This window comes from Polistes fuscatus, unplaced genomic scaffold, assembly GCF_010416935.1.
Source record: "Polistes fuscatus isolate 324 unplaced genomic scaffold, CU_Pfus_HIC Scaffold12, whole genome shotgun sequence".
NCBI classification, from domain to species: Eukaryota; Metazoa; Arthropoda; class Insecta; order Hymenoptera; family Vespidae; genus Polistes; species Polistes fuscatus.
The window spans coordinates 6,803,891-6,816,847 of record NW_025113020.1 but is presented as its reverse complement, the minus strand read 5'-3'; the positions used below and the strand labels follow the sequence as shown (position 1 = coordinate 6,816,847).

General features: G+C 29.8%; 1 protein-coding gene across 1 annotated transcript; it reads right to left on the bottom strand.

Annotated features, from left to right (window-relative positions):
• Positions 1 to 1,177: 1,177 nt before the first annotated feature.
• Positions 1,178 to 9,347, bottom strand: LOC122513607. The gene is made up of 8 exons (XM_043630030.1): positions 8,809 to 9,347; positions 8,258 to 8,725; positions 7,842 to 7,921; positions 6,945 to 7,179; positions 3,307 to 3,424; positions 2,972 to 3,119; positions 2,702 to 2,861; positions 1,178 to 2,492 (listed from the first exon to the last, which is right to left on the bottom strand). The coding sequence occupies exons 2-8, from the start codon at positions 8,606 to 8,608 to the stop codon at positions 1,197 to 1,199; spliced, it is 2,388 nt and encodes a 795-aa protein (XP_043485965.1). The 5' UTR covers positions 8,609 to 8,725; positions 8,809 to 9,347; the 3' UTR covers positions 1,178 to 1,196.
• Between the last annotated feature and the right edge of the window lie 3,610 nt (positions 9,348 to 12,957).

Genomic DNA, 12,957 nt, shown 5'->3' with positions numbered 1-12,957 from the left:
GCAAGTTAATTAAGTATCGTCGTACTAAATCGTAAAGCAAAATCAATTCACGCTTAAAATTTATATAGAACGAAATTTTTCTTTAAAATATACGAGTAGTTTAATTTTCTTTTTCTTTTTTTTTCTTTTTTTTTTTTTTTTCATATGGGTGACCGTGAGCAACAATGTCATACGATAGATCATCGTTAAGCCATTCCTTCGCTACCAATATCTTTGTTTCGCTCTCTTCTTTCTCTTCTTGCTTTCTTCCTCGGTCAAGCAAGAAAATAATCATGCTCATCGATTCGTCAATTGTTTTAACAAAAGGATAAAAATAATAATAATAAAAAAAGAAGTATAAATCACATTCGAAGTAGCGCTAATGTACTAAAGACACCGTTGTTAATAAGTTATACAAGATGTCTAACTTATTTGATCAATATTTGCTGCTGACCATATCGCAGTTGTTGTGCATGCACGTGCACGCATTTACATTATGCAATGTGAATATTTGAATATTCGACAGAGAATAGTTTCTTTTTTTAAATGGATTACAATTTTATTCGAAATTTTCTTTTCTTTTTTTCTGATTTTTTTGGTTTCCTTTTATTCTTAATATCCGTTTCAATGATTTTTCTTTTTTCTTTATTCTTTTATGCGGTCAGCAGCTGGTAAATTTCATGCTACTTTCTTCTTGTTGGTTTTCTTGCTGCGAGGTAGAGTAGCGAAACTTGTTATCTGAAAAAAAAGGAAGAAATAATTTGATTAATTAGATTCTCGATTAATACAAATATTTATTAAATTAAGAAAATAAGAAAAATATTAAATACATCTAAATAAAAATATATAAATATTATATTATTAATTTAATTACTAATTTGTGTAAATTGTGTAACAGCGCATGACCATGATTCTGTTATCTATTTGAAATTTTGTTCTTTCTTTTTTTTCAATAGATTAACTGCACACAAATTTTAGAAAAAATGATCGACATGCAACATAAATGTAGGACACGTTAATGTGTTTTATGTGTTAAATTTATATAACACACAAACATTAGTTATATGTTATGAAATTTGTTGAAATCTTTCATACAATTACATTGGACCAACCCTTCGTTCTTGCCATGTTCCAGAGTACTCTAAAGTGATTGTAGAGTCAACAAAAAAAGGATAGGATTAAGGATCTATATTTGTTCTTTTTCTCTTGTTTAATTTTTAGATAGCATCTTCATTAAAGTAAACTTTCCTTGAGGCACCAGGTGATCGTGACATTTGTGGTATCAATATACGTTTTATTGAAGTCACTTTTGCATCAGTATTTTCCATTTTATCAGACGAAGTACCCTGATTAGAGTTATTGGAAGTAGAATCTTTTTTAAAATCATTTTCATCCGCTTTGTTATTATCAAAATTACTTAAAATCTCATTGATATCATTTTGATTGTTATCAATCTTGGTTGTAGTAATATCTTGAGATCCAACGCTGACAGATCTTGATCTGGAGCTATATTCAGAAATAGATGAACTGGAGTCTTCGTCTTTGCTGGAACCGGTTGAAGTTTTGTGAAAGGCGCTATGAAATATATTTTTTGGTATAGCCAATAGTTTGGTGATACCTTCCTTGCTTCGTTTCTTTTTTTTATTTTTTGTTTGAGACGCATGAGCTATAAAAACGTCTTTGGCATTGTTAACAGTTGAGAAGGTCTTCACCATACCAGTTTTTATTACCAGGGTTGCTTTCAATGCATTTTGAGATTCAGTGCTATCTGAGAGCACGTCGTCTTGAGTTAAAATAGGTGCTTTGGGTGCCAGTTTCTTGTTATATTTACCAGCACGATCATTGCAATCTGAGTTACTTCGAGTTACATTTGTCGTTGGCCAAATTTTTAAGGAATCAATATTTTCTAAATTTCCTAAGGATTCTGCTTTGTCTGAGATAAACTTATCAAGCTGATTTAACTTTTCCTCTGATGATACTATCTTTGTGACGGTCTTGTGTGCATTATTCAAAAGTTCTTTCAATTCGTCTAGTTTCTCTCTACAAATTTCATCCTTGATTTTATTGATATCCACATTGGCGTCAGTTGTTTGAAAAGAATTTGTAATAACTTGGGTCTTTTCATTATTCTCCTTATTTTCCATATCTTTTTGTGGAAGATCTGATTCTTCGTTCGATGGTTTTGTTAAGATTTCACTTGATCTCTGACAATCCTCCAAGTTGTTGTTATCTATTTTCAAAAGTTCAGTCTGAGGTTGTTTATCCATTATTTCATCAGTCTCTGATAATAAATTCGGTACGAACCAAATCTCAGACTCTTCAGATGATGATGATTTAGATTCTCCTTTTTCATTTAAATTATCTAGTAACTGCTCGTTGTTATCAGACTTACTAATTTTGCGATGATCATCGTTCTTATTCAGGAGTAACAAAAGTTGATGAAGTTGATCAGGAGTGAGGAGGGTTAATGGCGATGGAAGAAGGTCGTCGTACTCGGATTCCTCTCCAGCATCCTTCAAATATCATAATCGTTGAGTAGAATTAAATTTTTCAAGTTCTTCTGATCGTATGAAGAGAAAATGATGAAACACAGTGTCATAGTTATGACACAGTGTTAAAACAAATCGGACGACAAGTAACGCGAACAAAGTTTTCATGACATATTTCCAATATTTTTCTAATAAATGTTCCAAATGTTTTATGGATTACTCGAAATACCAACCTCTGGTGTCTTTTTTGTTGTCGAACGAGGCTTCACACGTGTCCTAGCTCCTACACTTGATGTTCTAACTAATGCGTCACCTTGGGATGCTATTCGATGAGATTGCAGTGCTTCGCCACTACTGTATCCGCTGGATATATCATCGGAGGACCTGATATTACTGAAATATTATCAATTAATATTATTATTGTTGTTGAGTGATTTGCATAGAGAAATCTTTTACTTTAATAATCTTTGGTTATTAGATATATGTAATATAAATTTACATACGTTAAACTAGCTATTGGTTCTCTAGGCCTTGGCTGGATCATATCGACATCTACTTCAGAAAAGTACATTTCTACTCTATTGGTACTGGATTGAGTCCTACGTGGACTGTATCCTCTTCTTCCTACGTGTTCTCTTCGGCGAGGTTCCTCTAAGAGTTATCAATCATATTAAATATACACTCAAACATAAGTTTATCGATAACAATTAACACATTGACTATAGCAGACCATATTTTTAATTATTTTATATAATATCATTTATAATATATTATCATTTATAAAGCAGCACAGTTAATGCATATTAAACAAAGTACAGATATAAAATATAAAAACAACCTTCCATGTCAGTCTCGTCTTGCGGTTCTGGTAAGCTTCTATTTTCGACATGTTTTCCACCAGTCAAATCACTCAAACTATAGCTCTTCCTCAATTGTTGAACTAATCCACCGCCCCCCTGAAAAATATAATCATCGTTTTACACAAAACAAAAAAAGGTTCACGAATGAACACTGATGAATTTTTTTTTTTTTTTTTTATAAAATGTAATGATTAAGAAAATAAAAGAGAAAGAAAGAAAGAAAGAAAGAGAGCGAAGAGAGAAGAGAGAGAGAAAGGAAAGAGAAAAGGCAAAAAAAAATTAAAATCTTACCAACCAAGAAAGGATGTTAATGTGTTATCTGGACCGTCACCAGTGCGAAGGTAGTAAAGTGTCCAACGTATTATTTTTTTTTGTATTTTTTTTTGTTTTTTTTTTGGGTTTTTAAATTATTTTTGTCTTTTGTTTTTTTTTCTGTCTTTGAGGGTGAGCAACGTTAAGAAAATTCTTCTCTTGTTCGTTTCTTTATCCATAGTTCACTAAAAAGCTTGAATGCGTCCATGTGATGATAGATTAACATCTTTGCGTTAACATTTATGATATTCATGTTAAAATGAATTATTTATTATTTTTGTACGTTTCTATCATCGTTAAAATCATCAGCCAGTCAGTCAGTATTATTAAAACGCTTTAGTGAACAATTGCCAAATGCAAATATTGGAGTACGGCAAATATTAATTAAAATTATAAAAGGTGAAATAAAAATAGGATAGAAATAGAAAAAGCATGTGCGCTGTGAGAAGAAAGAGAGAGAAAGTATAAGAAAGAGATAAATAAAGGAAAGAGCTAGTAAAAGATTGTTGTTAAAAAAAATGCTTTTTATTTGTAGGAAAAATTGAGATTAAAAATTTAAAAAAAATGATTCATTATTTTCATCTTTGGGTTCGCATATTTAAAAAAAAGTCTTACATAATAGGAAAAGTGTGATGCTTCTTAAGTATTAAGGTATACAAACAAAAATATTATACTAAATGTAACACGCAGTTTGTATAATAATTATTACAGCGAGATGAAAATTCAGAACAAATTGTCGAACCATACGATCTTTTGTTTTTCTACAAAAAGAAAAAAAAATAATAAAAAATAAAGATAAAAAATTACTCACAACTTACATAACTAATACTAATTTCTATTCGTGTTTGCGATCAGTGATATACAGCATGTTGATTGTGTAACATACATATATAAACGCATGTATACGTTCATTTTGTTTCGAAGAATAGAAGAACAAATAATCATAAAATCTGGTTGTGCGCATTGTAACGAGTTACATTAAATCTCAGACTTTTAAACATTGGTTTTTATATACACACAAAATACATGTGCATATATAATCGGTAACTTTCGCATTTACTTTATCGTAAATTAGATAATAGTGGATAGATAAATAAGAGTATTTTTAAAAAGCGTAACATAACAATTATTGCGCTTTTTATTCGACTATCTTATCATTATTATTATTTTTCTTTTTTTTTTAATGCATACAGTGCCGAAATAAAATTATTGGCACGTAGAACAGTCTAAATTTTTTCTTATACAAAGATAAATCTGTAAAAAGTAAGATTCGTTATTTGATTTTTTTTCGTCTTAAAATATTAAATAGGAATAAAGCATTGAGATTAAACACAAATTAAAAACTAAAGAAAATATAATAAACACTCCTCGTATACTTCATTGATCTAAAATGATCCAACGATATAAAATGTAAAAAGAAAAATATATTATGGTGAAAATAAATTAATTTCACATATAGTTATATTATCTTTCAAACCATCGATACTATTTGTCCTGTTTAATATATTTAATATATTATCTCTTTAATATATTTAAAGAAAAAGAAAGATTAATATCGGATTAATTAGATTAATAATTTATATGAGGAGTGTCGTTAATTTATTTATTCGAATTATCATTATCATTATTATTATTATTATTATTATTATTTTGTAGTATCTTTTTTAATTTTGAGGTATACCTAAATCAACATACACCTGTTGAAACACTAAAAAAGCTTAGTGCTTGTAACAGTGAACGATGAAGTTTATACAAATGAAATTAAAAATAAAAAAATGGAGAAGTTTTGTTATCAACAATATAGTTGCTATTGCTGCTAATCAAATTCGTATAGACTATTATAGGATTTATTTTAACATTTAAATATATACAACATTTTGATTTAAGTTCGGCAACCCTATTTTCGATATGTTTTCATTCCTTATTTTTTTTTTGTTTTCTTCAGTCTAATTTGTCTTTTATTTATTTATTTATTTTTCTCTTTCTTCTGAATAGTAGAACGCGAAATAAGTTTTTTTCAACGGTCGTATAATCCTGGATTATCCTTTTCGCGAAGTTCTTCAAGTTCCTCTTCGTTGCACGAAGCGTTGTCAAATTCATCTTTGGAAATTATTGGTAACAGTCATATATTCTTCATTCGAGAAAGTTGCATTCAGTTGCATTCACTTGCATGCTGTTTGTTGATTACTCGTTATTTTTTTTTTCTTTTTTATTTCAAGTCTTCGACCATGCGTCCTTTTTAATCCACGATCGATGCATCGACGTTGTTTTCTTGTTGTTGGCTGAGCTAAAATTCGCCAGATTTCATTGGCTCGATTTAATTTTTATGAATTCGGAATTATTTTTTAAAGTTTCTGTCCTTGTTCCTCATATATAAATATATATATATATTTTTTTAAATTTTAATATCGTTGGATATTCTTTTCTTTTCTTTCTTTTTTTTTTTTTTTTCTTGGATCGATCGAGTATACGAGAAGTATTGTTGTTTATAAATTATTAAAATTTATTATTATTATTATTATTATTGTTATTATTATTATTATTATTGAGAAGGATGCAGTTTTTATTAATAGACAGCGACGCATGAGCAATAATGATGTTCGATATAATTAGTCTTAAAGATATATATATGGGATAGGTTTTTGTTGCAGTTAATTTTGATTATGACAATGATGATTATTTTTTTTTATGTCTCTCGATGACGCGTTTGATCGATTATTTTTTTTGTTTTTTTTTTGGTTCCGTGTTAAAATAATTGGGTGATATCGGATCAGCAATCTTGTATAGCGTGCGAAGGGAAGCAGGCGAGTTTAACGAAAACAGAAAAATCATGAACAAATAAAAATGTGTGATTAGCGATGGCGTGTGTTTGTGCACGAGAGAAAATTTAAGCGAGGAGATTAGGTTCGATTAGGTTCGTTCGTATTTTTTTTTTTTTTTTTTAACCATTTTTTTACCATTACCCCAATCAAATCCTTTTTCAGTTAATAAAATTCAACCTTTCGCAAAATCAAAAGGTTTTCCAATTAAACAAATAACACACAAATATATAAGTTAAAATGATAGTTAATTTAACAAAAAAAAATATATTTATCAAATTGATCTTGTTAACGGGACGAAAGAAAAATGCAAATGGACGAGATACAAATGATAAAAATAATTCGAAGCTCGTCTCCTCGCTTATTTTTTTTTTTTAAATCTATGAGAAAAAAATTAATGACAATGATAATAAAAAAAGAAAAAAAAAGAAGAAAAGAAAGAAAAAAAAAGAATATTACAAGGATAATTGTATTTTATGGCTAACCTTGATAGCGGTTTGCATGAGCACAGTCGTGGCATAATTGACACCCCTCGTGCCTAGATGTAGGACAGCTTTGTAGCCCTGTTCTGTGGCACGTGCAAAGGCCTCGTCTATTTCAGCTTCGTGTCGTGTTAATGCAGGATGTACGAAGCGTCGATATAAAATACTTGAGCCCTTAGTCGTTGGACTCAACAACCACAGCACCAAAATAATCTTGATCTCATAATAAAATGGGAACCTGCGTGTGATAATAACAAATTCATTTCTCAATTATTTTATAATACTTCATTTGAAACGAAAGAAATCAGATAGACAGTTAAACGATGAGAATGCAGAACGTGAAAAATTCAAGCGGACGTAAAGGGAAGAAAATGCAAAACGTTTATAAAACCTAGAAGAGAGACCCCACCAGAAATATCCCGGTTTTAGTTTCCTTTTCCTTTTCTTTTTTTCTTCTTTTCTTTCTTATTTGTAATTCGAGCACGAAGAGAGATTTGGCATGGAGAAAAGGAAAAAAAGAAAAAAAAAAGAAAAGAAAAAGAAAGGGACGAGAGAAAGAGAGAACGCAGCAAATGGTAAAAGAAGGAGAATAAAAAAGCAAGAAGCTGAAAGAGAAGAGTTAAGGCTGATTCCTCAGAAGTGCATGTAAGCCAATATCTATCCAGTCCGAAATTAGACTTTCGGAATTCCCTGGTGTACGTTGAGAGTATGAACCATGCGGTCTTGTCGGTTTATTGGCCTCGTAAAATCTGCTATGATTTTGTGACGCCTTTACACAATTTCAAACATTTTCGATGGAATTTGATCCCAAATGAACTCTGTTCAGCGTTTTGATTTCTTTTTCTTTCGTCTAACTTATTGAATGTTTCTATTTAAGGAAAAGGGGACCTGGATTCTTACCAAAAACTAAAAAATACGTCCGTGAACGTCTCTGCACAAGTGAACAGAGCGAATACGATCCAGTACATCATCCATTTGACCTAAACAAAAAATTACAAATATTTCTTTTATTTTATTTCAACGATAATGTATCTTGTATATTAGTTTGTTTTATGCTCCAGTTATTATACGGAAGTATAATATAATTCATAATTAATCTAATACTCGGATTATCCGAGTAGATTTATTTGATTTTTGTTTGTTGTCCCACTAGTGTCGTTGCAGTTGATTCGCACGATCAAAGTTTAGGTTTATCGCGTAAATTGGATTCTTGTTTTTTTATAGTATGACGATGGTAATATTGCATATTGACGCAGAATTAAAAGAAAAAAAAAAGATAAATGAAGTGTTTGAATGTTAAAACGAATTGTACTCACGTATTCTTTCACATTTTGCGTGCGCACAGCTTTGTAGGAGGCATACGCGGGATATAAAGTACCAAAGCCTAATCTGAAAATCGGATACAAAAGTATATAAGTCAAAGTTTTGGGTAAAATTATTGCAAGGAGGACCACAAGTATGCCCAAGTTGCATAATGTCACACGAATGGGAAGCCTATCGACGGAATCCTGTGCCCAGGTGATCAAATGTTTGAGAAATATTCGCGTTAGGTTTCTTCGATGAATTGCAGTTATTTGAAGGTCTTCTTCTTCTTCTTCTTCCTCATCGAGATTATTATCAATCTTCCTAGGTCTCTTTAGCAATAAATGCTCATTTCTAATCTCCATTATTACTCTCTTTTTTATTTTGATCCGTTCTTCTTCTTCTTCTTCGTTGTTTGAAATTCTTCAACGAAAACTTTGCCCAAATCGTCGGGGTTTAATCCGATTCGATATAAATAATTGCTGCAATGAAACAAAAAAGAAACGAATCAATTAACAATCGCGTATATTACATCAAATTATTAGAACAAAAAATGTATGCTTACGAAAGTTGGAAGAAATTTATATTAAAAAAAATAAAGACAAAAAAAGAGCTCTTATTCGTTTTCAATCCTGCGTTCGATCGAACGCAAAAAGAACAATGGGAGAATTATTATTGTCAATTCCAACGAAGAAATTGGATCACGAGACTTGGATTACATTCTTCGACGATTAAATGTGTTACTTTTTTCTTTGTTTTCTGATGATGCACACGTAACGATCATTGAGATAATAATATCGATTATTATCGATCATCGATATATTTTGTTAGAGATATTACAATTGTAATGTAATTTCGGACGATCGTAGGATCTTTTAAGAAAATTAACAACTGCAATAGAAGAATAATTTGACGACGATGCCGAGTTGTTCACGCGGATGCCTCCAGTCAAAGACTAAACTTGTAACCCGTGATCTGGCAGGCCACGCGTCGTACACACAGATACATTAATACACACACACACACACATATATGAAGACACATTTACATATATATATATATACACGCCATATGCACACAGGGCATTGAGAGAGAACACACAGGGCAGAAGATGATCGCACCAATGCCCTGTTTGTACGTAGACTCTATTTTCGCGCTTTAAAGCCGTTGTTACGAGCTCAGTTAAGAGCAACAGAGATAGAATTTCTAATGAAAGATAAAGAGAGAGAGAGAGAGGACTATACACCGTGTCAGCTGATTTTATAACTGACTGGAGGATGTAGGCAATTTATTGACTGTTAATTGGACACCAACTTATTGCTCTTCTTTTTCACTAAACGCTTGTTAAATAATAAGAATATTAATCAGATATTTATTGGTGTGTAGTATGTGTGCATGTTGGTGCCTAGAAAGTGTGATGGACTATCTTATACAGGATTTACTGATTTGAATTTACGTTGAGAATATTTTTGGATTGAGTCTTACTTGATGGACAATTGTTTTTAGATGTTAATAAAATAGATTTTTTGATACGAATTAAATTGAGTAAATATTGTTCATCTTTTAAGTAAAAGCTTGTTGAATAAATGGGAATATATTTTCTTTTTTTTATAAGCTGATTAACCTTTGAGAACAAGTATTCTCTACAGAATTGATCTTAAAGTTGAATGATTTATTATTCATTTAGATTATTCGTTGGAATAAAAGATGACAAATAATTTACACGAGTTCTTGATTAATTTGCTGCTTTTTTTATCTAAAAATGTCTTCTTTCTTTTTCTAAAGTTTGATGAACTTTTAAGAACGAATAGCATCGAATTATTATCCCTTTGGTTTTGGTAATGGTGGTTGAGTGATTTTTTTGAACCCTGTTTTTTTTTCTTTTTCGAGTTATCAAAATTTAAATGGATAATGTAGGAAGAAGATTAAATGGACGCGTGTTGAATTATCTTTTCGAGGATAACTTGTATCGAATGAACGATGAGTTACAACAGTGACGATCCTACAAAACTACGAGCGATTATGCGTCGCAGGTAATTCGATGATCGTTATCAATGTCGTTGCTACAATTGCATAATCGACCGTCCTCAATGCACTCTTTCTTTCTTTCTTTTCTCTCTATCTATCTTTTCATTCAAATGATTCGCGTATGAACGTGACACCAAGTTATTCGATACGTTTACTTCGTATTTCTTTCGAATTTTTACGTTTACTATAAATATGAAAAACAGTGTGTAAGTCCGATCGATGACTATGTTTTTGTCTTGATTTATTTTCGATTAGAGTTAGAACTTTTTATAAATATATTAGTTTTTTTGAAGTATCGATAATAAATAATTTGTAGTAGTAGTAGTAGTATTTGTGTTAATTGCGAATTTGAAAGCTTTAGTCATAACTTATAACCAACGTAAATGTTTCTTTCATTGAAACTCTACTTTTATTAGAACAGACGTGCATATACTCGTACACGGAAAAGTCCTACACTCTCGTATTTATATGATAGTGTTGAGTATTATGCAGCCAAGGTCAAGATCATTGCAGTTCATTTCTACGTGCATCGTTTGAATTCCAACAAAGGTCTCGTTTAAGAACCAATACACACCCATGATATCATCGAACGCAATTAACAATTCATTTACTCCCTTATATCATCGTATTATTATTTTTTATTTTTTAACATTAAATTTGATTATGTAAATATACTTTTTTTAACATTGTAGATTAAAATTTAATCAAATATTAATTATTAAAAAACAATAATCGTATAAATACAAGTATAATATAAATGAAATAAATAATTTAACAAGATTATCTTGAAATATATGTCAGCTGTTATTAATTTAATTAACAAAAATAAAATAAGATAGATCATTTTAAGAATGCAATAACCGAGAATATAAGGGTAAAAATAAATATAGAATTTGGGTCAATCAACGGGGATGGTAATTGCATAATTTCATAATTTAAGAAAAAGATTGTTCTTATAAAATATTAAAAGTAGGGGGTGGGTCCCCTGACGGATGTAGATCATCTAGAGATACAAATCCATTTAGAGATAACGGGCGTTTCTTGGTAACTATCTGAGTGTTCGTTCATTTAAAAAGAAAAATAATAAAGGATCATTTTAAATAATAAAAAACCTAGGAACGAGAGAACAATGGACTTTTCTCCAACGTTTGGTATAATAACGGAATGATATTTATCGTAGGGGGATTTTTTTTTCTTTTTTTTTTTTTTTTTTATAAGAAAAGAAAAGAAAAGAAAAACAAGGAATATATTCTAAACCATGTCATAATGCAGTCATTGTTTCGTTCAAAACACTGCACATTGCATATTGCTAGTTAGCCCAATTACCGCATGAATCTCATCATGGTGTGTGGTCTCTGTGTTTGTATGGTAAATTTAAAAGACCTCTTTGACGATTAATTAATACTCCTCCATTTGAATTCAATCCCATTAGAATACCGTTTGAATATTTTTTCTTATTAAATAATAATATTTATCATTATTATTATTAGGAACATTTATTAGGAATGTAGATTCAAAAATTGATGGTTAAAATTAAAATAGAATTAAAATTAGGAATTAAGGGTAATGAAAAACAATATAATAATTTGAACAGTAAAAGTTAAGATTTCTTAAACGTTAATCCTCGGTTAGCCAAGCGTTAAGAATGTTGTTCATCTAGTTCAACGATGAGCCAACCAACAACCTCCGACAAAATTGTCGTAATGAGGACACGTTTGTGATATTTTCAGACGAGGACGAGGTGCATCAACCTGTTCCTTAACAAGATACTATATAACCATTAAATTTTAGATCGAAATATCTTACCTAGAATTATATCTGATTTTTATCTCGTAGATATTCATAAATCACTTGTTTTTTTATTTTTTAAATTAGACTGGTAGAATTAATATCAATTTCTTTTAAAACAATTTAATAATTCAATTTTTGCAACGATCGGTCATCATCATCGTGAAATTATTTTATTTTATTTTATTTTATTGTTCAATTATTTTAGGGTATATAAAAAAAAACATTTTTTTTTATTAATTTAATCTTTATATTTAGAATAGTATGAATATTGTTTGTGTATAATGAATCGTATACCGATGAGTAAGCCAACTAATTGTCCTTCGAAACTATTGTTACAATCACGTGAGATTTAAAATAAAAATTCACTATATCATCTTCCGCGTTGTTACTTTGTTATAATTAAATCACACGGGGATGAATCAAAGTTGCAAATAATAATAATAATTAATTCAAGGCACATTAACAAATCACTGTATTTTCATATCAAAAAAATTCATACAAAGTATATTACTTTTTCGTTGTTGATCTTAAATATTATATAATATAATAGAAAGAAGAAAAAAAAAACAAACAAACTTAGATGATATTAATCATTTTGCGAAATTTTTGTTAATCATATTTAAAATAATATTTTTCATTTTATTAACCCTCGATATAATTTAACGTATAATTTCTATAATTTTGATTAAACGTTAATTATAAAAACGTTTTCTTTTATTTTTGGACATTTTAAAAAAGATAAAAATAATTCGATTTTCAAAATTATTCGTATACACACACACACACACACGCAGAGTACACATATACATATTTTTTTTTCGAGTCAGAGGGTTAATGATAAATCCTTGATTGATTAATTAAAACAAAGAAATGGAAGATAAAATTGTCGAGTATA